The sequence below is a fragment of the Gymnogyps californianus genome, chromosome 10 (genome assembly GCF_018139145.2).
Source record: "Gymnogyps californianus isolate 813 chromosome 10, ASM1813914v2, whole genome shotgun sequence".
In the NCBI taxonomy this organism is placed as follows: domain Eukaryota; kingdom Metazoa; phylum Chordata; class Aves; order Accipitriformes; family Cathartidae; genus Gymnogyps; species Gymnogyps californianus.
The window spans coordinates 12,368,617-12,395,277 of record NC_059480.1 but is presented as its reverse complement, the minus strand read 5'-3'; the positions used below and the strand labels follow the sequence as shown (position 1 = coordinate 12,395,277).

The 26,661-nt window shown below is 36.7% G+C and overlaps 1 protein-coding gene across 2 annotated transcripts; it reads right to left on the bottom strand.

The window, feature by feature from the left end:
* Window positions 1-516: 516 nt before the first annotated feature.
* On the bottom strand, window positions 517-24,552 carry TRPC1 (transient receptor potential cation channel subfamily C member 1). 2 transcript variants are annotated; one of them, XM_050902559.1, is made up of 13 exons: window positions 24,371-24,552; window positions 22,387-22,541; window positions 21,058-21,159; window positions 19,988-20,190; window positions 18,425-18,556; window positions 16,923-17,118; window positions 14,896-15,232; window positions 10,915-11,054; window positions 8,667-8,810; window positions 4,396-4,571; window positions 4,035-4,236; window positions 3,285-3,479; window positions 517-2,439 (listed from the first exon to the last, which is right to left on the bottom strand). In XM_050902559.1, exons 1-13 carry the CDS (start codon window positions 24,504-24,506, stop codon window positions 2,212-2,214), a joined length of 2,346 nt encoding a protein of 781 aa, XP_050758516.1. In that variant the 5' UTR covers window positions 24,507-24,552; the 3' UTR covers window positions 517-2,211. The 2 variants fall into 2 exon arrangements, with proteins under 2 accessions (XP_050758516.1, XP_050758517.1); XM_050902560.1 differs by lacking the exon at window positions 21,058-21,159.
* Between the last annotated feature and the right edge of the window lie 2,109 nt (window positions 24,553-26,661).

The window sequence follows — 26,661 nt, the reverse complement described above, 5'->3', positions numbered from 1 at the left end:
GACAAATAAAAACTCGGGAACCCCCAGTTCCAATCCAACCCCCCCAAAAGTGCCTTGAAGTAAGACAATTCTTCCTAAGCACGTCTACACTGTAGTAGAACACAGTGCCATGTGACAATGACCAAGCTAGCTCTGAGTGACTCTGCTTAACATATCAAAAGCAATTAGAAATAGCTATATTAGCATGCTGCTTCATACAGAAACACACACCCAGCTTCCCAGAAGAACTAATCAGCGTGAGCCGAGTGCCAAGCAGCTAACAGTGCACCTGGAATCCAATCTAGCTTGTTCGGAACTAGCTCAGGTATCACTTCATGGCACCGCATGAAGCCATTTAAATGAACTTAAAGTTAACAGGATGGGTCCACAGGGGAAAAAAGGTAATAACACATTAACACCAGCTACCTTCCTTAAACTTATTATCTTAACATGACAAAGACATTACTTTCAATGTGGTACCTGATACAATGTTTCAAATATGACTAATATTAATACAACAATATTTTTCAAAGAGCTTTTATTTGTCTGCTTCCTTTCTTGGATATACGTAACATACACAGCACATAGTTTTTGTTGGTGGATTATTCAAACGTGAGATCTGAGTCCAAATACAAAAGTCAGTGATCCTCTTTGCTTTGAACACAAGAGGTTAGCTGCTTATTCACATGAAAAGCCAACACTTATCAGAATCCTTCTATACTATAAGACTTCTGGAAGCAGAGTATTAAACCCCAGTTCAGATATACATAATTCCATAGTACAGAAAATATATTACCTTTACAAGAAAGAGTTTATAAGAATTTCTTCAAAAAAGTAAACATTCATGTAAGCCTCCACTCTATCAACCTCCCAAAAACAACTGTAGTCAAAGACTACTATGGCTACCTGCGCCTTCTGGACGTAAGACCATTTTAGAAGAGCACCATCGTAACAGTAAAATTGTCAATCAAACCTTTAGCTGTCATAAATATACTTCTTTTGTAATTAAAAATACAGGAATCTCACATTTGTCAATTACAATTTGTCAACTTGAATTATATATAAGCATATAAAGCCATATAGGACCCTCTAGCACAGAAAATCCACAAAGCCCTTACTGTCCATTGCAAGCAAAGTCAAATCACATGTTTTCACAAAACATAGTATTCCTGACACAAAAAAATGTTTAGCTTGGCAACAATTGTGGTAAAAAAAAAAGGAAAAAAGAGACAAGTTTAAAAGTAGGATATGTAAAACCTGTCTAAAGCAGGCCCTCCTAAACTACATCTGTCCAATGACCAGATTCAATGTATGTTCTCACAGAAAGAAGTGTACAGTGTTTCACAGGAATTGTTCAGCATTGCAAACAATAGCACTCACATGCTCCACCTCATTTTTGTTCAATCATAGGTTTTAATAATTCAAATAATTTATCATCCAGATTTTAAAAACCCAAGAAATTAAACATTAAAAGTTCACAGGTTAGTTTTAAAATTCTGTTCCCAATCTTAACATGTATAGTAAAACGTACTTTTGAGGCACCACTAAAAAATCCAAGCAGGAATTGATTGTCTTATATATAACCATAAACATTCAAGAAATGGTTGGTCTATTTTGAGTTCAAAATTTCAATGTTCCCACGAAAGGGAAGAGTCTTGATGATGTGATTTTATAAATGTTAGTATACAGTCAATGTTAACATAGAAAACTTGGCACTAGAACTGCCTCTTTTGGAGCCATACAGTCTTCACACGCACTGTAACCTACAGTCAAACACGATTTCCAACTGTGCTGGAAATTTTCTATTATTCTATATCTGACTTTTCTATTAAAAATAAACATAGGCTGGATTTTTGTTTTAAAAAGCCTATCTTCTCCCACAACTTGAAAAACAAGTATCAAAAAGGAACAAACAGCAAAAATAGAAGAAATAAACACATTGTGCTAGTTATGAAGCTCTGACACCCGACAGCCACAGTCTGAGGAACATTAAAAAAAATCCTATATACAAATTTATATACACACTAAGATTAAGAGCTTAAGAAAATTATTATATCTGTTTTTGCATTTATTTCCACCACTTCCGCATCTAGCTGCAACTCATGCAAATGCATTTTCAAATGTATTATTGTGCAATAATCCTCTTTTCTATTTGGTCTGGCAACAGAATTAGGTCAACACTTTCACCTACAGGTATCTCAAAGTACACACTTTTCGTTTAAAAGTTAGGCCTTAGTTTCTTGGATAAAACATAGCATATTTAGAAGTTCGAAAGCCAAGCAGGTCTCTCATTTCATTTCGGAATTTTGACAAGTCTTGCCGCAGTTCATTTAGGTTTTCCACAGTTGCCTGATCCGTGCTTTGCATCTTCTGTCTCATGGAAGTCAAGTAACGGTGGACTAAGCAACACATCACCTTTTGATAATTCTCATCTCTCTTTTGCTTCAGATTTCTCCACTCCTTTAAACAAACATCACACATTTACTATAGAAAAGTGATCTTTGAGCCCTAAAGCCTGTATACAATTATACAGAGAATAAAAATGAACAAAATAACAAAGCTATTTTATAGATACATGCTGATGCACACAAATATACAATGCACATAAATTGCCAACAAAATTTAAATTAAATTATAATCTGCTGTACCAGCAAAACTGAAAATTTTTAATCTACCTGGCTTGGTAATTGTCCTATGAGCAATTAAGAGTTCCATAATCCTGAATGTTTCTCAGTGCACATTCCATAGTCTTTGAATTTAGTTCATTTAATACTATTTTTGTCAGCAAGAAGATGCAAAATTAGTATGCAAAATTACAGAGTACAATAAAGACGTTTATTTAACAACAACAAGAAAAAAAATCCCTCCCCCTAACAATGAGAGGCTCAGTGATCCTTTTTGGTTGTGTATTTTGACACTTCTGTAATATGTTTAAAACCAATCACCTTTCCCAAAGAATACTCTAACCTCACCATTTTTGAGATTAGCACATACTTCCTTGAGGTTGCTATGAGTTTTCAATCAATCAAAGCATTTTTTCCAGACTATTTCTGGGGGAATTGGGGGTTGCAGGGAAGGGGGTTGAAATTCCCCAAACGGAAAGTTAATAGAAACTTACTGAAGTAGAAATAGGTAAGACTTATTTATTTATATTTTGGATGCAACACACATTATTCTACAGTTCCTATTTATGTTAGTAGCACTCACCATGTGACAAGCAGCTTCATGCAGCAATTTGCTGATTCATTTTAGCAAGCAGCACCTTTCCAGCTCCAGAGCCTACAGCTTTCCCAACCATTTCTTACCTTTAAGCTGTTCTGACGTTTCACTTTGCCACTTGATGTATGAGAGCAGATCCATTTACTGAGACTGTTGAAAAGATAACAGATAGTCTTGGGAGAGGGAATAACATTGAAAGGTGGAGGTAGCGTGCATTTGTCATCAAAGTAGCTAAGCCAAAGCTTGGCACGAGCAAACTTCCATTCCTTATCTTCATGATTCTAAAGCATCAGAAACATTAACAGAGATCAGAAGCAAAAATATTAACAGGCTATTTCATAAGTTTTATTTTCTCATACCTGAAAAACTGACCGTTATTTAACTTCAATTATATAGTATTTTAATATATAGATTATACACTCTTTTAATAAATTTAATATACTAATATTAAATAATTAAAAACATACCTCTTGAATTCACTATATACTCTAGTGTAAATACAAAATTCAGCTATGAAGGCGTAAACTCCCTATCAAATGCCCAAGCACCACACCTTATCAAGAATAGCATCTTGACTTGAACAGCCATTGTACCAAGGAAGTCTTCAATTCCTAGAGGGCCAAAGCCTTGCACATGTTCAACATGCAAAGTACCCCTTTTATTTAGATCAAAGTAAATAAAGAGTTTCTATTTGAAGGAAAGATGCCCCTTCTGAGCTCAGAGACAGAGCTCATCCATGGAGGTCTGTAGATTAGTCTACATATCGTAGGAAGAAATTTGTATAAAATCCAAAGATACAGCTAGCAATTATTGGTAATTAATCAGAAACCACTTACTGCTATCAGCTGAAAACTTTTATGAAGCATTGCCACAAGAAGTTTAGTTAATACTATCACAACCACCACATTGTAGGTACCAACAATAACAGCACCCACAAAAGACTGTAATTCTTCACCATAGCTAAAACGTGTGACAAAGATTGCTACATGTGCCAGGGAGAATATATACCAGAACAGAGCAAAACATGTGCCAATAAACCTAAAAAAACAAGAAAAAAAAAATCTGATTAGGTAAAGCGAACACCAAAAGTGAGTTTACTTAATGTAAATACAAGTTCAGTGAAAAATTCCAGTTTTGTTTAATTACTAGCAATTAAGGGCTAGAACAATACAGCTATTTCATAGATATCAAACTCACGAATGGAATGTGTCATTGCTCTGTTGTTCACAGAAAATACCCGCACAGTCCTTTTCTTCATTTACAGTAAATCCTTTATCATAAAGTTGTGTCAATCCAATTGTGAACGAGAACAAGACAAGAAGAAACATGCCCAGAAATTTTCCAAAATCTTGTAGCATCTGCCCCATTGAAATCTGTGAAATAGATTTATTTCCAATTTTAGTAAAACATGTAGTTATTTTTGTTTGTATTCTCTCCTTCAGCCTCTAATCAACCAAAAGATATCGATTTACATTTTAAATGTTTAACTTCAATTTTAAGATGCTAAACAGACCTCAGAATCAGGAGGTACCCTCGTTCCATTTTCAGTGAAAAACTCTAGATGTTAAAAAGAAAATTTAAATAGTTTTAACATCACCTGATAAGTTCATGTCCTTCAATTAACCAGAAGCAATAGTATGTACACCTTATTCTTTATTTGTAATACAAATGGTAATAAGGAACTCACAAGTCAATAGATAAAAGCAGTACATGAAATGCATTTGAACATAAATACCATCATAGAAAGTTAAGAAAACACTTAATAAGGACGCTGAATTAATCAAAACATTTGGAATCATACTTCTTCACTAATAAAAAAGTAGTATACCAAAGCCCATCTGCAGAACACAGAATTTGCTGTATGTTTTATGTAAGATTTTAAATATACACAATGTGTAGGTATGTAAGCACATAAAAATTGAAGGGTGTAAAGTATAGAAGATATGACACTAAATTCAGATCATTAATTTCCATTTCAAAAAATCCCGTACAGAAGTTTGCAACAGTACAAATACAGCATCTTTAAAAAAATATTTTTTTTGTGCATTTTTCCAACACAGAGAAGATCCTGACTTGCTTTTGTCTTAAGTGTTAATTTTTACACAGACACAGCATAAACTGTTGACATAATTTAAATTACTCTTCCTACAAACTTCTTCAGAGAACAATATACTATTATGAAGAATGCAAATATATAAAATGGGGTCAGGTAAATCTAATCTTCTATATAAATCAGTGTGTGGAAAGCCTAATCCTATATGAATCACAATCTGTACCAAATCATAGTCCAGCATTGTATCACTGGTCAGGTGATACAATCAAATCACAAGTTTACTGGGAGATGAAGTGCCAGCTCCTGCTCCCTCCCATGCTTCTGGAAACTCACTGAGTACCCATTGCACAGCAGATTCCCTCTGATTCTTTGCACAGGTTGCCATGGTCATGGAGAATCTGCCAACTGTGGGCAGAGCTATGCAGTAATGGTATCGTTTGGTCAGAGGATGAATGTAATCCTCATTATACTGTTTCATCACATCTAACCCTTTAAAGAAAAAAACAAAAAATCCCAGCAACAAAACATTTACCCTTTACCTGACACATGGTCGCAGGCAAGAGAGAGACAAAGTAGGTGAAACAGGAATGCACAAAAAGTGCAAACCACCCAAAACTATTTCGTTTGGAATAGAGTGTAATAGCACAGCCCAAATACCAGTTGCTTTCTTCATATAGTCATGCTGTTCCTTTCTAAGTATTTAGAATTTCTAAGCATTTGAAATCTAATGATCTAATCTAGGGGAATATTATTCTATCTTCTGTTAATAATAAAAAAACACCACACACAGCCAACTTACAAATCTGCGTTAAAATACGTTTCATTAATCAGCGAGTAAAGTAACTGAATGCTTAAAAATAACTCTAATAGCCAAGAGAACATAGTAGCTGCCTTTCCCCCCACCACACTGTTGGGTTTCCATGCCATATTTGATTACCACCATTTGAACTTTGTGACCTACTTTCAGAAAATACTGTAAGAGTTGTTGCACAAGCTGTACTGGCCAACAGTAATAACATAAGCTTCAGTGTGCCACTGAATGGGGTGACTGTTGACTGTTTTTATTTACTTGGAAAATTTTGTAACATAGTCTCCTAATAAAAAACTTGTGAAAGATCTAGTACGTACACAAACATGCACATTAAACAGTGAATCTCTTTAAAATGTGGAGAGACTTCAGTGTTCAATCAATTTGCGTAACAAGCCTAATGCTTACTGCAACATCAAGACTTTAGCATTTTTTTCAAAGTATGCAAGTACTTTTCTATTTAAAAATGTATAAAAGAAAAAATATAAAAATAATTAACAGCACATAGTCACAGCTAGAGAGAAAAGGGCAAGAAGTAAAACAAACAAAACCCTGAGAGGAGAAACAGGCATCTTCCAATAATATTAATCTGGTTACAAGAACTATGAACATTCCTTTTAAAGCACTTCTTATGATGATTTTACAAAGACCAATTTAACAAGCAATTATTTTTCTTTTCAAAGGACTACTCTGTATGAAACAAAAATATTCTAAAAGATAATTATTTGTGTACTAAGATTAAGTACTCTAACTCATTAAAATGAGCTGAACCTTCAAGCTGGAGATTTTCAGCTAGATCCTAAAGCCTTGATACAAGACCTAGTGATCTGAGCCAAAATTATTTACTTCAGAACCTCCTTCGGTATAGCTCTAGTTGCAGAGCAAGAGTTAAAAAAAAATGCTGCTCCCAAATATTTATTCTGCCTTTATGCTTAATAGTGATAATGTTTCTTGCAGGATCCTTTCAGATCATCCTCTTGCCACAAAGCTCTTAAAACTAGTCCTGTTCATTAGAAGAGAGGACAAAGCATTGATTTGACCTATTAGGACAAATTCCACCAGTATAATCACTGGATGACTACCCTATTTATTCCAAGCGTCTTTTTATTCAACAGACACTTGCAAACCCAGTGATGATGCTGACAACCAGCTGTATTAACTGAATCCTATCACTACTGGGGGAAAATAAATAAATAAAGGGGAGGAGTGGGGCACGGAAATCATCAGTACAAGAAAGCAGTGACTTGTCTGATCTGATTTGTCGTCATAAATCTCCCAGGAAGTGAGGCCAGAGAAGCTCGAAGTATACCTATGCAAAGCTTTTTACAGTAAGCTATGCTTTCAATAACAGGTGCTTTAGTTTGTAAGGGCTTTTCACTGTCAAAGCAAGAAAATCAGTCAGTGCTCAGGACTCAAGCTGAACAGAAAATCCACAGAAAGAAAAAAAATGTTGCTAGTGGAGTTAAGAGGTGACTTCTACTCACAGTATTTTTTAGAAGGAAGCTTTCTTCCTCCTTTTAATCTAAAAAGGACTGAGGGCGGTAATTGCATCCTAAATGTGATGCCTTAATAATAGTCCAGGTTCCCTCCCCTACTCCCAAAGATACTAGACTTTCTGTATAGTGTCATATTGCACCCTCGGGTCCACGCAGTTTATTTGAAGTTTATCACGATGAACAGCACCAAGACTAAGATGAGAGGGTCTGTGCTTAAAAAAAGAAACCAACTAAGAAAAACACACCACATGGCATAAACTCAGTAGAAAACTCCATGTCTGCCCTCAAATCAGGAAAAGAAAATTAAATTCTTTGCACAAAACCAGGCTAAATTCCAACTTTAAGTGAAAAATTTGAATTTAGCTTAGAAACTGTTGTGGTCTCTACTGTTCCAGCATCACAACACAAGACTGTTAATGCTTCCCCCCACACCATCTCTGGATGACTGAATTAAATGTATTACATAATTAAAACGAGCTTTTAAATGTCATTATTACTCACTGGAAGGCTCCAGCAAATTCCAAGTAAGAAGAAACCTGTTCTCCCTTCTTGTAACTGGCTATAAATAGATGACTATTTCAATACTCTTGAGAGATTTGTATTTTTCAAACCCAAGCAATTTGCACAATTCAACTCAATGTGCAACTTCAGTGAGATGGCAGACATAAACAGAAAGGCTTTTGATTACTCTTCCTTGCCACACATCTCATTTATCTATCTTTTAGAGATAAGAAGTTAGGATGATCATTTGCACAGAACTTTACAGGAAGAACCTGATCCTTACAGTTTTCAAACTGCAGACACTTATGCAGGATGTTAAGCTAACAACAGATGAAAACAAAAACACAGTATAGGCACAGTTATGGGAAAAAATATTGTAAGAAAGTGAACTACACTAGGTCTTCCATTCTTTTTCTTACCTTTTTCCATCTAAATCAGTATGTTTTACATGAGAGATTAAAAAAACCAAACTTCAGTGCAATATCACTTCTTTCTACCTCTTACTTTCTGACTTTCTTATTTTAATTTCTTCTTTTTCTCTCTTCAATAAGACTCTTCATAGCAAATTAAGATCAAGTTTAATATTTTCTCAAGCAGTAATGATATTCACCTGGAGTGGTCCCAGAATAGAGCTGGTTGTGTACATGAAGAAGAGACGCAGGTAACTAAGAACATTAGCAAAAGCAAAAAGACCTTCTGCCACTAGGGTCGGATGGAACGCATCCCAGTCCTTCCTTTCAGCATAATCATGAAACTGCAATATAAAAAGGACAAACTGAGATCACTGACATTATAAATACAGAAATGCATCCATGCACCGCTCCCTCATTCTGCCTCCAAAACAGGCAATAGCATAAAAGAAATTAACATATACAATTCATGGATGGCTTACCTCTTTCAGGCATCTCACTCTTTTTAGACAAAGGCATTTTAAAAGCCATTCCAGAGCGAGCCAGAAATCAGATGATTTAAATTCAACACCTAACTCTGCCACTCACTTGCGCAGCAAACCATTTATTCCTCTGTTCTGCTTTCCCTTCTACTCTGTTTTGCATGGTTTGTTGAAACAGGGACTCGTGTACTTTATAAACATGTGCATTGTCTAGTGTAATAGGCCTCAGTCAAAAACAACATTAAAATGCTGCAAAGAAAACTAATATACACATGCAATTGCAATGTGCTGACAGCTGGTCTTAACCAGTTTTAGAAAGATTTAGAAAGACTTAGGACCTGGGGTTCCTTCAATGGCTTTTATGAATGACTACAGAGAATGGAAGTCACAAGCAAACTGTTGGTGTAAACACACCCTTAAAGTATATCCACTAGGTAATATTCAACTATTTACAGAATATCCACAGATCCCTAACTTTCGGCTTGGCTGAAAATATTCTGCATTTGTATTACCAGCTTCTGCTGTCTCAAAATGGACATTCAAAACTAAGGAACTCAAAGCTCCTTTAAAATAACTTGCCTGAAAGCGTGCTGCACAAAGATGGCAAGAAACAGGGATAAACATGTTTCTATACATTGCAATTGCATGTATACCAGTCCTTCTCCTGCAGACTCTTCCTTTATTTCTTACAGCTTCAGTGCCTACAATATGGACCTAAGATGTAAAACAAGCATTTTTATTTGGTTTTCTAAATAATTTATAAACTATGAAAATAAATTTTGCCATATAAAAGTGGCAAAAAAGCCATCATGTGCCTGTTACATAGGACAGGAGTCCTGCATCTTCAAAAAGGTTACAACTTGAATTAGTAGCAAAGGGCTCTTATCTCAGCAAAGGAACTACTTCTACAGACATGTGCCGGTTGCAAAGCAAATGGTTAGGAAGGCAGCCCAACATGGCATTCTCTTTCTATTTTTTCCAAGAAATGGAGCTTTCCTTTCCAAATGATTACCAGCCTCTGAATCAATGCAAGGATAGGGAAATGAGCCAAACACCAAGTTGGGAAGAACTGAACCAGTTTATTTCCCTCCCAACTGCCAGACAGCTGTCAACTCACAGTTTGCAATACAAAATAATGGTGCTACTGCACTGGCTTCAATTTTGCTAAAATATTCATATTCAATTGGTCTGGCAGCTTGCCATATGCTGTGCAGCTAACAACACATGCAACAGAATGGGAAAGATCATTTTCAAAACCTGTATCTTCAATCAAATCCAGATGCCTTTTCACAGACAAAAGACAAGGCTCCTCTATGGTCTCAGGGCTTTTTTCCTTACTACAAAAAAAAACCCAACCCCAAACCAAAAAACCCCCAGCAAACCAAAAACAATTAAAAAAACCCCAAACCCACCTATGACATTTGAGCATATGTAATCAAAAGCTAAATAAAAATTTCTGTAACGAAAAAAGCTTTAGGGAATCTAAACACAGAGATTACTATTAGCTTTCTGCATAGTACTGATCTATGGAATCAGGTGAACTCAAATGCAGAATCAGATGAGCTGTACAGGGAGATTTCCTGAAACGAAAATCAAGCCCTTTGGAAGACCAGCCAGTTCTTACAAGGAAGAGAGTAGGTCTGTTTGGGGTCCCTGAGTACTTGGACATATCTTGATGCATTTTCTAACTCCCATTTGCCTCATCAACTTCTCTTTCAAGCCCAAGGTGCAACAAGACCAGAGATCTTGACAACTACATGGCATATACCACATAGAACACTGAACTTGGAAGCCTAAACTGCATCCACATAGTAGGCTATTACTAATGTAGTACACTTACCTACAACATACTACAGCTAACATACCACACGTAACATATCTTCACATATTTTGCAGCAATGTACTAAAATTATATTTGCCCAGTCAGTCCCAGAGGAGCTTTGTATCTATGAAGATGGGTGCTCACCTTGTTATGGGCAACTACTTTGAGAGCAAAAGTTGCCAAATACAGGGAATTCATGACAAAACTAAGCTGATTACGGGATTCTTCTAAAAAGTCTTCTAAACCATCATACCAGAGTCTTTTAACATCTGACCACACCATTCCTGCAGGGGGAAAAAAAAAAAAAAAAAAAAAAGCCAGGAAAGTCAAGCTATTGCACTGAATAGATATACTCTTACAACTAAAGCACTTTTGACTGGCTTTTGTAAATGATATTTTAGCAAAGAGAAAGAAGTGGAGTAATCAAGTAAATTTACTAAAACCATTGCATTGGATTACAAGCATTAATCATAAGGCAACAAGATGTTTAACCTTTTCAAGCCTACTTTCCAGCTAAGAAACACATTCTCCAATAAAAAAGGGCATGAGAGGAAATGAATAGGAGAAAAATTGGACAGGAAAAGGTCATATTTAAATAAAGGTAGAGGGCTAGAATACAAATGCTTTTTCTGAATGAAAAGTATTCACCTTTTTCCAAAAGCACGATAGAAAACATTACACTGCTATATAAAGTATCAAGTATTTTTTGGAAGTGTGTTGGTATTACAAAATGTTTTTTAAGAATAATCAGCTCAGTAACTGTTACTGAAAAGATCCAAAAAGTAGAAACTTTTCCTACCCTAACTGATATTAAATAACATTAGCAGAGAAAAGAGATCATGACTTAAGACTGCAAAAATCAAAAGTTTAACTTAGAGCAACATACATTTAAATATTCAGGATTTTTATAGCAAAATGAATTTTACCATGTCTGGCTGTACGGCAAAATACAGTTGCTAAGAATTTTACTAACTGAACGCCTCTTACAGATTTGACGTTTTTATAAAACTTAAAGGACCATTAGATGAAATATAATGGCACCTTTGATTTCTATGAATAATCAGTTATTTAACGTTTTTTTGAGTACTTCAGATGCATGCTACTATATTTAGGACAAGAAGAAAAGCTGCATGTGTATAAATGGTAGTTAAAACTGTTAGACTTGGTTCAGCTTTCAGGACTTTGCAACTTCTCTAAAACTCTGGCCCAGTAAGAGCAAGATCCAGTGAAGGGGGGGGGGGGAAATCAGATACTTATGCATGACTATTTGTTCAGTCCACTTTACAGCAATGTTGGAAGTCATAATAAAAAAAGTGTGCTGTGCACAGTTTGTTAAAAGACTTATATAAATCTCTCTTCTTCCTGGTTATAAAGAAAATATTTCTAAACCAGAACCTCTGTGCCCCTCCATACGATCACCATGTATTTTACACTAAATTTGTTACAGAATCAGTAAAAGCAGTTGGAGAAGTAGAAGATGCTATAATTGCTGTTATTTACACACACAAGAACTTGAGTTCTGTTGCTTTATTTTGCTGGTGAAGACACTTGTATGATTTAAGCTCAATAACTTGGAAAAGAGAATTATTGTATTCATGATTTTGAAAGTTTCTGTAGTAGAACACAAAACTAGCTGCTAACTTTAAGTGTTAGAAATTCTGCTGTGGCCATTTTGACATTGATTTATAGAAAGTATTTTAATGAGACTACGGAAGACAATAATGTAGGTAAATCCTTGTTACTTGGCTCTTTTTATTCCAGTTCATTTTGTCCCACATTTTCTAAATACATTCTTTTCAACTTACTGAATATTTGTAAGGAAACAGTACAATATGTGATTACAAAAACAGGCATTTAAGCTATAAATGCAATTACTATTTAAAAAAATCTTAAGATTCAATAATGTGAAAAATAACCTGATTTTAATGATTTATGTTACTTATAGGTAATTTTTCAATCATATCTGAAATCCACGTTAAAATACTACGTGAAGGAAATAAAATGTTTCTATGGCCTTTCATTAAAATTTCTAAGAACACCTAACGAAACACTTTCTGCCTACATTAGATTTGATGGAACAAAAGAATTTCTAAAATTAGATATTGAATCTCAAAACAAAGGAGGAGTCTATAACACTGACTTGTACTCCACATTTGAAGCTTTCAAGCTTCTTTTAAGACCTGCATGCGTTTGTATGTGGGTACTGGGCATTTCCAAAATCTGTGTGAACTACTCAACAGTTTTAATATAGCTAAACAATGAAAGGAATCACCGTTACAAAAAAAACCCACCCTAAAGTAACAAATAAACCACCCACAACTACTTAGATAAAAACTGTAGTGTTTTCAACTATATCACTGCTTTTTAAAAGTCCAGTCAACCAGATGATACATATCTAATTACCTTACATTAAGGTATAAGTTTCCATGAATTTATCTACCACATTTTAATGTAAAAACACACATATACCAACCAACCAAAAACATGTTAAAAGGTTTTATGAATTTCCAACCAAAACAAAAGTTCATAAGTACTCAACAAAAATTATACCTGTGCTCCCTCTACTGCATCAACCAGAATTAACATGCGTCCTTTCAGGTACAGTTATAATCGGTGACAATGACATACAGAAATGGAAAGTTATAATATGGGAAAATACTTGTTTCTGTGTTTTAAAACAAGGATGAGGTAAATGCACACCTTTAATTTATTAGACTAAGATGGAGTATGCATACATACATATGCATACATAAACATACACAACATACTTTTTTGTTAAACAATATGCCAACTCTGCAACAAGTCCAAATTGTACTATTAATTACTTTTCAAATCAAGTGTTACAGAATTGGTCATGAAAGACTAAGTTGTTACTTATTGTTGATGGCAATTTTGTATATATTCAAAGTCCTCTCTCTGAGCTGAGCAGAATGCTATAAAAATTTCATATTTACAACTATGAAAGTGATTTTGCAGAACCCTAAATTTTGGCAATTGTTTAAAGTTGGATTAGTCCAACAAAAATGTACAGAATCCTCCTGCTCTATCTAGGTAGAGCATATTAAAATAGAAATGAAAACAGTGCAGGAATTGATTTTATGACTGTAACTGCATGCTTACTCCAACTATTTACAATCCAGAAAAATTACAATTAACTTGCATACAATGCACAAATACTTTTAATCTACTTTATGATTGCATAAAGATCTTAGCTAGATTTTCAAAGAAACAATAACTTTACTAGTAATATTCAGATTCTAGCGTAATTCCATACACAGACACGCAAGTAATTAAGAAGCTCAAATCATTCCTACTACTTTTTTTATAGAATTCATAGAATCATGGAATATCCTGAGTTGGAAGGGACCCACACAGATCATCAAGTGCAACTACTGACTCCACACAGGGCAACCTAAAAGTTAAACTATGTATCTAAAAGCATTGTCAAAACACTTCTGGTAAAAGAGAGCTGGAAGAAATTAAAAGTTTCGTGGATTGCTGGCTTATGAAAAAACAAAACAAGTTTGACTCACAATGATTACACCACCTACATACTAAATAATACTACCTATTAATGAAAAATTATTGGAAAAAATCTAAAGCAATATCTGAATTAATTTTACTCCTCAACTTAGCACCAAGGAAAACTAGTCGATGACAGGCTCGTATGTGGTACAAAACTATTAATCTGAGGAACACACACTTGCTTTGCCTTCAGGTTTTTTGTTGGGTTTTTTTTTGTTGTTGTTTTTTTTAAGATCAGAATTTTACAATGTCTAGGAATATACACAGCTTTTACATTAATTTGTTATTACACAACTGAACCTCACTTGCTTCTCTCTGAATGCTACCAGTCCTGAAGAAAAATTTACATTCCTCCTCTGTTAGATCCTACAACATTCTGTTTCTGATACTTCACTTTCTGTGATAACTAGAGATTGTTCTAACACTTCACATCCCTTCCTCAAAACATGTTTGGGTTTTTCTTCCTGTAACACTATCCTCCAAAGAGTAAACTTTGGTCAAGCAAGGAGTAACATGCTAATTTCATAAAAAGGTAGTACAAATCATTATCGTTCAATCAACATCAGCAATTGTCATCCAATCTACTCAAATCATACCTACCAATTAGCCATATTATCAGAAGATAGTCTATCCTCTCAAGGGCTGGTCCCATTGTATTCTTCTTATTCTCATTGTAGACAAGGGAGTACAAATTAAGTAATAGCAGAAACGTGAAATATGAAGCTCCATGAATAATAAACTTCATAAAAGGAGTGTGAATTATTCGACCTACTCGAGATTTAGGGGCTAACAAGTAACACAGGGACAGAACTGGCCAGAAAATGCCAACCGTCAAAACAGTCAAAATTTTCTTGCACGTGTGCTTGCGTCGATAGCCTGCCATCTGTCCAAACCATACAGTGTTTAGAAACTGCTGGCAGTTAGACTGAGCAACAAACTGGGGGGGGGAAGAAACAAACAAGAAATCAGTCTCATGTTTCTTAACACAGATTACTAATTTACATTATTAAAATTAATTTTCAAACTATTTGTAGTTACCAATGAACAGGAAAAGGCAAGAATATTAAGTTGAAATAATTATCTCATAAGAGAACAGAAGTGCTATGGACCCATTATGATTACAAACATCCATAATTTTAATCTCCTTCTAAAAACAGCAACTAAACATGAATTATACATACTAGACTTTTAACGGTTTTCAGGTCAAGAATGAGTTTTGATTTCTAATTATTTAGAAATCTAGCATATCAGTAACATCATACCTCAGACAGCTTATATTGTCTGTTATTATAAAATACAGTGATCTTATCTGAAGAATAAGATACTGTTATTGTAAAATACTATCCACATTGTAAAACACAACATCTTGGAAGATAAGGACTAAAGTGGCCAAGCAGTTTTGTACGTATCAGTTCTTAAAATCATTATGGCTCTACTCAGCAGGGTTAATTTTAAATCAGAGTAAGCTATGTTGTATCAGTCCCTCAAAATAAGATAACTTTGGTCTGAAGGTTATGTAGGTTATGCAAATGTAGTTTCAAATTTCAGGTACTTATTTGCATGGAGTTACAAAAGAATATATTTCACGAGAGGACGCTTTGTCATTTAATTTTAAAAATATCAACAAAAAGAACCTTGATATTATCATCACATTTTAGAAAGCATCAGAAAAAACTGTCTCTATACTAAACTTGCCAGGAATAAGAACATATTCTGCAATTACACTTTCCTCATACCACACAAAAAATGTTGTTATTGTCCAACCACTGCGGTAAAAAACAAGCTATGCTCAAAACCAGAACAACATCTGAAATACTTCAGTATGCTTGTTCAATGCATACCAGAAATGTGTAATGCTGGTTCTAGGACATTCCATAACTATGGCTTATGACTTTTAAACACTATGTATTTCAACAGTTTCATAAAACAGTTTAAGCCTAGATACATAGAACAGACAGAATTATAATGCCTTCTGCAAATGCTAACTGAAAATGGATTTTGCACGGAAAGGAAACTTTCTCTCTGTCCCTGGTCCTTGTACTAGAATCCCACAAATAGCCATTTGCCTTCTAGTACAGCAAAACTAGAGTTACAATTTGTCAAGGGATGAAGACAACAATGACCTCCTGCATGACATAAACTCCATACTGATGGCATAAAAAGGCCCTACTATTCTGGAACAGAGGCGCTATTCAGTTATACCAGCATAGGTCTAACGTAATTCTGAACAGCACAGATGAGGCCTGAGCCAAAGCTGAACAGTTAATGACAAGTGAGAAGATGATAAATCATGTATGGCACCTAAGGTTCCATGCTTCCCTAAGCAAGGATTTAATGAGGATCTGAACAAATAATTACCATTACCAGAGCTGTTCATTAAAGAGCTGTAGTCTATAATCCGATACAGAAAATACTACATTCTTCTCCATAGTAAATACTGAAGAAATACTCTGTATCTTGCAGTATCATTTCCCTGTTTCACATTCAGATGCTCTGTCTATTACTATCTCTTCTATAACTCTTGCAAATTTATTTCCACTTCTATGTCTAGAGGCAGAACAATAAATTAAATTAATTACTAGCCAAATATGATATGGAAAGCCTATCAAACCACTGCAAAGACAAACCTCTTTTTGATTATACTTGATTGCAAGTTTTAAGCGACTTAAGTTCATCCTCTCTTCCAACAATCCTCGCTTGTCTACGTGTTCATCGCTAGATGTGTGATTCAGGATAACTTCCAGCTCCCGTGAATTCCGTGCTTGTGCAAGCAAATCTTTAGCAAAGGTTTTGCACTGTTGAGCTAGCTCCTCGTAATCATTTCTGAAAGACACAGGAACAGTACATACTATTACACTGCTCACGTATTTTACATTAAATGATTGACTAACCATTTTTGGTTGGGATTGTATCTTATGCTAAGACAAATTAAAAAAAAAAACCAAACCAACAGTCATATGTCAAGATCCAAGCATTCTGAAGACAACTCTGAGTAGGTTTCGTCACACAACATGACAATTACACTTCAGTTTAGTTTGCAACTCCACTAGACAGAGAAAAACTGAGAAACAGACTTACAGCATACAAATTCTTATCTTATAAGTTCCATATAAAGAGTTAAAGCTTAGAATTATTTCCAGGACATGAGAAAGCGTAGTAGTCACAAAATATGACACTGGTAATTCATCATTTGGACTTTCTACTTGGAAGGGAAGTTGTTTTGGGTTTTGCTTTATTCCTGTCATCTGACAATTAAAGCATATTCACTGAATACTATTTATTAATATAGTAAACGCAAGAAAAGAAATGACACTATTTGCTTGCCTCACCTGGCACACAGCCCATTTCAGTGCCAAGTTGTATCACAAAAATGCAACAGTTGAACTCTTATTAAGAAAGACAATCAGCTATAAAAACAGAAAATTAATATGTTGTTTAGGAAAGTAAAATTTTACCCCATATGAACATTTGCTTTCACGTTCTCATAAAAAATACATGCTTTTGTGCTGGTAAGTTTCAAAATGGTAGAAATCTGCGTAGTTTAAACATAAAATTATACTGAGCATTTGTTCATTAAACAGGGCATTTTCAGCATGAAATCTTCTACATACATATGCACGTTATATATATACACACACACACACGCTGTTCAGAGTCTTATAATATAAGGAGCAAAATTAAGTAACAATACCCGAAACAACTCCCAACATGAGTCAGGTCAGTATAAACAAGATGTTGCATACTTCTACCCTGATGTAGGGGGGAAAAAAAAAAAAAGTGCAGAGTACTAATGAGATATTGATACGATTAATAGGTGTGTGATCTTGAAATAAGTCAGCATTTAGCATAATTTCTATTTATTTTTCCAGAGTAGAGCTGAAATTTGAACAGTTGGTGCAACTATATACATTGAACTGTCTACACCTAAAAGGATTTAAAGTAATTAAACTGTCAAAATTACTGTTAATGAAGCATAAATTATATTATGTAACTTGTTATTATGTCTAATTATCAGTTTAAACACTCCAAGTACAAAAAATTAAGAATAAACCTTTTCTAATGCATACACATTTCTATACATGTAATTTCATAAAAGTCTTAAAAGTTGGTTTGTGTTTTCAATTCCTACCTGAATTCAACCTCAACAAGGCTTAATTCTTTCAAGTCTGCACTAAGTTCAAAAGCTCGCAGGATCGGATCCTCCTCTGTCAACATGATTAAAGCAGGACTGGCCAAACACCGATAAATGTCAAGACGAAACCTGCAACAAAAGAACAGCAAGCAAAATGAAGATGTTTCATTTGATCAGCAGTTTCAAATCAGAACTTAATCCAAAAGTTTGCATAAAACAGTCAGCTGAAAGACAAAACAATTGGGTTTCTTAAAATCAGACACTACGAGCATTAAGTGTGATATGTCATGGAAGACATTGTACTTCACATACTTAGAATCCCTATTACTCTAAGTATCAAAAATCGTCCAAACTGGTTCCCTCTTCTTTTCCTCACTACTTCAACTGTTATCAGTACATCAGTAGAAGGCCATCAGTTAAGGTAACAGTATTGGTAAATTTTTGTCATTTTAAGTGTTATACAGTAGCTCTTACAGTTCTTCAAGTGGAAATAAGAGAGGGAAATAAAGCGTTTAAGGCAGTCTTCTATTTTAACAAACTAAATTAAAAACAGTGGGGAGCTTTAACGTGCAATACAAAAAAAATCAGGGAAAGCGTGTGAAGGGATGTTTTCCTCTTGCAAAACTAGTGACTCATGAACACTGAAACAAAGTCTGTTATCTGTTCTAGTTTAAACTAAGAGTTGTTATCTCAAATGTTTCCACTGTTTGTTTGCTTGGGATACCCTGACACCTTTTCTCATACTGAAGTTAATGACATGGGGTATCAGATGGATGTTGCCATTACAGGTACCAGAATGTGGCCTGTAGTAGCTGAATACCAATAACAATTATCCTTTCACTTCCCTTATTTTTTTAGTCATTTGGATACATACTGAAGTAATTATGTAATAATTAGTTGTACATTGTAATTGCAGTCCACTTATGATCTTTGAGCTCTGTGATTTTTCACCCCAACTCTCACATATTAAATTGTATTCAACCCTCAAATATGTTGTCAAGTTAACCAGAAAAATACTAAGATCGGTAAATCCCTCTCCTCATTTGAACTTTTATTAAAAAGCTTTCTGCTTTCAAAAATACTGAAGAAAAAAAAAGAAAAAAATTGTATTTAGTTTACATTCATCAATCCATGCTATATAAACACTTTTAGAAACAGGATACAGAATTATCCACCTCCTCATTCTGGCTCAAAAAAACCCAAGTATTAACTAACTTAAGAAAAATTTTATTTGCATAGTTCCTATGCTCTCAAGCCAAAGACAGGTAGAATGTTTGTGACACAACTGGTAGAAAGGAAAGGCACTTAGCTTAATACGCACGGTGACTAAGAGTATAAAACCAAAATGAAAAAAAAGCCACCACCTCCCACCAGCCTTTTCAAGCACAACGCATCCCCGAGAACTACCATCTCTCACAATAAAGGCTACAATATATTAAAGGAATCTACTCATAAACCTCACCTTAAAGAGAAAAAGGAAATACAATTAATCTGACCCAAGCAATACCAGAGAATTAAGACAAGGTTTTTTTAATATTGTCTATGACTGGTAAGTCTTACCTGGAATGTCGTAGACTATCTTTTTTGTTCTTTGCAGTACACAGTGTGCATTCACAGCCTACAGCATGAGGCTTGGGTAATGATATATCTTGCTTTAACAGCATGGTGAGAATTTCATAGTTGTTACGATGAGCAGCTAAAATGACAGGTGCCACATCCATGGTTGTCGAGTACTCTGGGTTCTGAATGCGTTCCATTAGTTTCTGGAACAAAATGTAGGAAGTATCTAAATTTATTACATACAGCTCTACTACACTGTTCACATGTAAGGGTTTTTTTGACTGTTCAACAATGATTCTCTCCTTCAAAATATTTTCCTATGTTTCACAATAGGAAAATAAGGAAAAATTTGTAACAGCATTCAAACATCTCAGATAAATACTGGAAAAAGAAAAATGGACACAGAAACGTTTCTGGTTTATTTACATAGAAAACCTGACAGTGCCTACTTTCTCCAATATACATGCACGATATTAAAAAGTGTATTTTGCTCTAGTTTGAGGAAAAATTATTATGAGTATATTTACTAAGTGCAGAAAAAGTATCCTGACTGTACCATACTCTGTTACACAACATCTTATTCCTTCCCTTCCTCCACCTCTACTTGTAAACTTTTAAAAGTTCTTTGATACTTGAGCATTGACAAGGTAAGTTTCAACTGATTAATTTCAAGGTGAAGACTTTATGTTTATAGACCTGCTTACAAAATCTATGAAGCTTCATTACATGAATATACCCATTATAGGTCAAGGCTGGTAATTACCTTGTAAACAGTCCACAAGAAAAGATTTATAACCACTCTATTTTTTTTCTCTTGTGGACTAACTAGGCATCTATTAGCATTTGGCACGTATAAAGCCACTGCATTCCTTAGGCGGTAAAGCGAAATAATGTATCCTATCCTTTAAGACAAAAGAGGCTATAAAAACAATCCCTAATGTCCAGATTCTACCACCTTAGAGATGCAGAATTTCATTTAAGAACATTGTTTTCGATACTACGGTTACCCAGAATGCAAGAGCACAGCCCCCCACTCCTCGACCAAAAATCAAGGAATAATAACACTCAACTACAATGGTTGGTCTGGAGGATCTTTTTGGTCGGTGATTAAGTAGAATGTCAACAGCTCCCACCACTTCCGAGTCAATAGCCACCAAAAGTGCATCCGATGACTAATGAAAGAAAACAAGTCATATGTGAAAACACCATTAACTTAAACAGCATAAAGAGTCAATCTGAAGCCAAATTGCATTTTTTTTTCTAAATTTAAAGTACTGAAACGATGTTCTGTATTATCACCACGTATATGATTAGGATACAAATTCAGGTAGTCATTCCAGGAGTTAGCATAGCATTACTGACAATTTGTTTCATTGCACAAACAGCGGAAGAACCAATTGTAGAAATTACTTTCCAGCAAAGACGATGCAGGATACTTGCAAAAAATCAAGTTCTAATGGACAGTTTACCAGGTTATTAAAAATGTTAAAAGCAAGTGTCTGCATAACACAAGTCAGGTATATGGGATACTTCAGCCCCACATTCGTAGTTCTGTGGTAAAGCTAGGAACATAAGCTTTTTTTTCTGGGCTGGTAACTTCTGAAACTTCTCAGCTGAGCTAAGCAGCTTTTCATTTTCCCTACAGTTGATATTATTCTTTTTAATTCACTTGAGAAAATTCAAATTTTTACTTTAAAAATAAAAGACACAGCTTTTATCACCACCACTAAAAAGGAGATCCAGGGAAGGGAACGCTTAGTGTTTTTTTCCCGTCCAATATCAAACAACCTAACAAGATACTACTTTTCCCTGTCTTACATACTTAAGCCGTCACAGCTACAACTCTCCAGTAGCAGCAGAGATGTTGCATATAGTTAAGGAAGTATTGTTGGTATGAAACTGCCTCTGCCATCAAGCACAGATCACGTTTAACAAGAAAGCATTGCAGAAACACATGCTTGCCTTAACTTAAAATAATCTAATATAACTGTTTTTCAACTGTGCTACCATTTAAAAAGTTATACTCCACAGCCAAAGAGATCTCTGCATTCTACACTTTTTAATATGATGCACTCTGACTACATACTCTTTATTTTGCTTGAAGATAATATATACATTATCTCTGCAGCAGGAATAACATTTAAAATAAAATTCAGACTTGTTAATGTCTTGAAATGTTACTATGCATTTGCCATGCCAATAAAATCCCACTAGAAATGTACATTAGTGAGAAGAAAACACTTTCACAATTGCTAAGTGGAAAAAGAACCGAACTGCCTATAAAGACAGACTCTATTTCCTTCCAAATTCTGACAGATTAACAGAGAAGATATATAAAGAGTAGAATACACAGATCAATGACTATACTGAAAATTTTCAATAACTTATGTGTTGTATACCTGGCAGCCATAATCCAAAAGAAGCTGGAGTATGTCCAAGTTTTCATTTTCAATGGTTATGGTAACAGCATTTCGTCCAAGCACATCCACACAATTTATGTTCATTTCGCCCGAGCCATTTTCCTCTAAGAGTTTCTTAACCATGTAATAGTCACCTGCACAAGTAACATATGAATGTCACTTAGTTTTGTTATAAAGCACTAAAAGCATGTGAACGTTATAAGTAGCAGCTACCATCAAACAAGACAACATTCCATAGCTGACAATAGACATCGAATATATCAGACAATTAAGAAGTCAAGGTAAATAAGCATCCTCTCATCAGGGAGGAAACTAAAGATATTTCAGGAGGTCTCTTTCAGGAAAGCACTAAGACATGTACTTTAATCCACCCCTTTAGTTACAGTCCTAAAAACAAACACACTCAAAACCATGGGTACTTTTCAGAACTGGGGCAATAGCTCATACATAATCTGTGAAACACAGGAAACATCAAGTTCAACTACATCAGAGAAGGCTTCTCCATTCAAAAGAGCCATAGGCTCAGAGGAGCACTCTCTACAATGCTACAAACAGGTTTTCATCTTCCTTGAGCAGAAGCCACATTAGTCTTCTCTGTAACACTCCAATTTTAGCGTATTTATCATGAAAGCAGGTGTGATATGATGCTGCAATGTTACAAAATTCAAGTTATGAGCAAGTAAAGCTAACTACAGTAAGATGTACATAAGCTGCACTTTCCTATTTGACAGAAGTACAGACACACTAGGCTGCCCTGTTTAGTATTATTCTGTTTAATTGATTCTTCTTGCCAAAGATAAAAGCTTTGAATTATTTTTGTCTCTAGGGTAACAAATTATTTTGCAACATAGAAGACCATGACAAAGTCAGACCTTAGTGCAGAATGCTTACAGAAGCATACATAGAATACTTCTGTGTACAGCAGAATATGTACAGAGTCTGCAAGACTACTAAACCAGCTGTTATACAGACAATTATTTTTTTTACATTTTTCGTTGTGCCTCCTTTTAGCTCCCTGAGCCTCTGTTTATACTTAGGGAGAAAGCTGTGGCTCAGTCTGATCTTCAGGATAGACAACACCAGCAGAACGGCTGCAGGCAGTCCAGCTGTCGAACAGCAAGGCATCCCACCACAGAGAGCAGCAGAACAAACATCCTAAGCCTGCTAGCTAACGTCACTGCAGAAATACTCCTAGGGTTGTGAACTCATCTAAACACGCGACCAGCAGACAGCTCTGCATATAAACACACCAGCTTCTACAACCATGCTTAGGTCCTAAAGTACACATAACCATTCAGCACACGATTAAAAGCCTATCTCAGAGTCCAACATTTTGGACATGTTAAGATCAGTTTAAGACTGTGTTTCTGCTCAAGTGTAATTAAATTTATGCTTAAAGTAGCATATTTTAGAAAGGAAAATCTCTTCCCATCCACCACCATGGGTGCAAATCACAAGAAACCAGTCTCACGCATTCTGGGGATGTCTAGATAAGCCCCCAATTCTATAAGAACTATATACTCACAGACTCTTTAACAGCGAGTGCAGCAAATATCCTATGAACTCCTCTGACACAAACCGAACTCCCTCACAAACACAGAAGGAGCTGCCCCAGCGCCTCCCTTCCCGCGGTGCCCGCTGGTACCGGGGATAGCGGGAGGCGGCGGGGCCGGAGCAGGGCGGCCTCGCCGCGGGGCGCCGCCTGAGTCGGGCGCTGAGGCGAGGCCAGACGCCGCGGTGCCCTCCAGCAGCAGCCCCGCAGCGGGGCACGGCGAGGACCCGCCACCCCCCCGCTGCGAGGCGCGGGCACTCGCAGGATTGACCTCCAGCCCCCGCCCAAACCGCCGGGGCCGGGCCGCTACCGCCGGGCGGAGGCGGGCTCGGGCCCTCGGAGCGAGCGGCCGAGGCCTTCGCTCCTCGAGGGCGCGGCGGGCCGGGCCAGGCCGCGCAGCGGGGCCGGTACCTTTGTCACAGGCCAGCAGGAAGAGCTTCTCGTCCAGGGTGGTCTCCTCCTTCACCTGCCGCACGTCCTTCAGCGCCAGCAGCTTGTTCGGCGAGGCCGAGGCGGACGGGTCCGCGCTCTGGTACAAGGCGGCCATGGCGCCGGCTCCGCCAGGCCCATCAGAGCGCGGGCGGGGCGGTGGCGCGGCGCGGCGCGAACCCCGGTGCCCGCTGCCACCCCGGGGGGAGCGGGGCGCCAATCCCCGGCGCTGTCAGCCCCGCGGGCGGGCAGGGCAGGGCAGGGCAGGGCAGGGCGGAGGGCGACCGCTCCCCGCCGCACTGCGCAGGCTCCAATGGCGGCGTCCCCCCTGCAAGGGGCAGCGGGAGGTGGGCGGGGAGGAGCGCGGCTGGGGGCTGCGGCCGCCGGCCGGCCGACGGGGCACCTCTGTCACAGCCGCCGCCCCGTCTTCCTCTCCGCCCGCGGCTCCCCTTCCCTCCCGACAGCATTTAGGGGTCGGGGTCGGCCAGGGATGGGGCCCGCGCCCGTCAGGAGCTGTGAGGAGGATTTCGCGGGCTTCCTTCAAGGGAGCTCGTCTCACCGCACGGTGCGGCATCGAGAACACACACCGCAGCACGTCACCCGCATCTCACTACTGATTGTCCCCATTTCTGCCCTTTCCCTTAAAACTGTTTTTCTCCCAGCAGCTACATAACTGCGGCCCTGCTCACCCCCGCATCAGGCTGTACAGCCCCATGACCGCTGCAGGAGGCACCTGCTTAGGGCACAAATTAGTGTCATTTTCCTCTTCTGTGATTACTTGTAGAAATTGTATCTATTTGTTTTCCCTTTTCATATTAAAATTGTGCCATTTTGTCCTTAAACTTGAAAAAGACATTTATACGTTATGTAAGCTACCAGACACAAACTAATTTTTTGTACATCACTCTACTATGATATAGAAGAACTTGCCGCTTATTTCCTTAGTGTATGTTTGCAGCATGTAGAGGCACAGAACCAGAGTTAATAGCTTTATTAACTTTAGCTGAGGTATAAGGATTAACATAAACTGAAAGCCTGACTCCCTGTTTTTTGAATCTCCTTTAGAAAAATCTTGTTTGGTTAACACTTGCACTCTTTAAAACAAACATTATTCTGAGAAGACAATTCGTTTCAGATGGTGTTAGCCATCATTTATCCTTCAACATGTAGCTCTTATTTAGCTTGTATGTCAAACTTTTATACTGAGAAGCATGAGATGATTGCCTTTGAAAACCCATTTCAATTTGATAAAGCCACATAATTGTAGCAAATTTTTTCCTAAAGGGAACAAAACACTACAGCAATAGTTTACACAACAGGAAATATTGACCCTTCCAGAGTAAGTTGCCAACTGCCTGGGCAGGTAAATACAGTACTTTAGAATTGCATATCCCAAGAAGAGATCATTTATTCTTGCAGAATAGAGATTAACTAAGCCTCAACTGAGGACTTTGCCCTGATCAGGCAGAGAACTCAAATTCTATACAACAACTCGGTCACCGTTTGGAACTGGGAATAGAAACCAGGTAACTATCAAATATTAATAATTTACATTTATTAATAATTTATTCTTGTCCAGACAATACAAACCAGTAAACAGGGACAAATGGATCTAAATCCAAGCACTTAATTATCTCAACTCCCAGTATCCCCTTATATAATAGAAACTAAATGGATGCATCTTCTTTCTGTTAATACGTACTGAAGCTGTAAAGCTTAGTCCAACTGTTCACTCATCATGATTCTTGGGTTTTGCCACACTTAGCTCCTGAAACAGTCCTAAGAAAGTAGCAGCTTCATACTTTAAAAAACAAACAAACACACACCCCCCAAACCACTTCTATTTTTATTTAGTTTTCTTTCTTTCTTACTGTTTGGCTTCTGGTAACAACTTTATTAAACATCTACCTCCAGAATGTCTGGTGAAAATTTACAGCTGCAGAGAAAGGAGTACAAATACTTTAAAATTAGTAAGAAAATAATTATGGACTTCATCTCATCCAGACAGTGCACCAGTCTTTCTAGACAAAACCTCTGCACACGATATACACTTGAGGAATATCAAAGGAGTAATCTATAAGGAAATGCAATACATTAGTGTGAAACCCCAAACTGGACTAGCCCAGCTCTTTATTATTTTCTTATACAATGTTATGAAAAATTTTTAAAAAATCAGATGTTTAGTCCAACTGCAAAAGCTAATGCATATGCAGACCTAATAATGACATGATTACATTTCTGCTTACTGTTTGCTGTTTTTTCTTAAGACACAG

Bases quoted from the DNA above. Each gene is read 5' to 3' on its own strand.
- TRPC1 (XM_050902559.1), bottom strand. From the start codon at position 24,506: ATGGCCGCCTTGTACCAGAGCGCGGACCCGTCCGCCTCGGCCTCGCCG. The intron at 17,119-18,424 runs GTAGGAATTGAA...TGTGTCTTTCAG, and splicing joins CTTGTTGAGGTTGAATTCAG to AAATGATTACGAGGAGCTAG. The intron at 15,233-16,922 runs GTTTGTCTTTGC...TCCCCCCCCCAG, and splicing joins TCAAGTATAATCAAAAAGAG to TTTGTTGCTCAGTCTAACTG.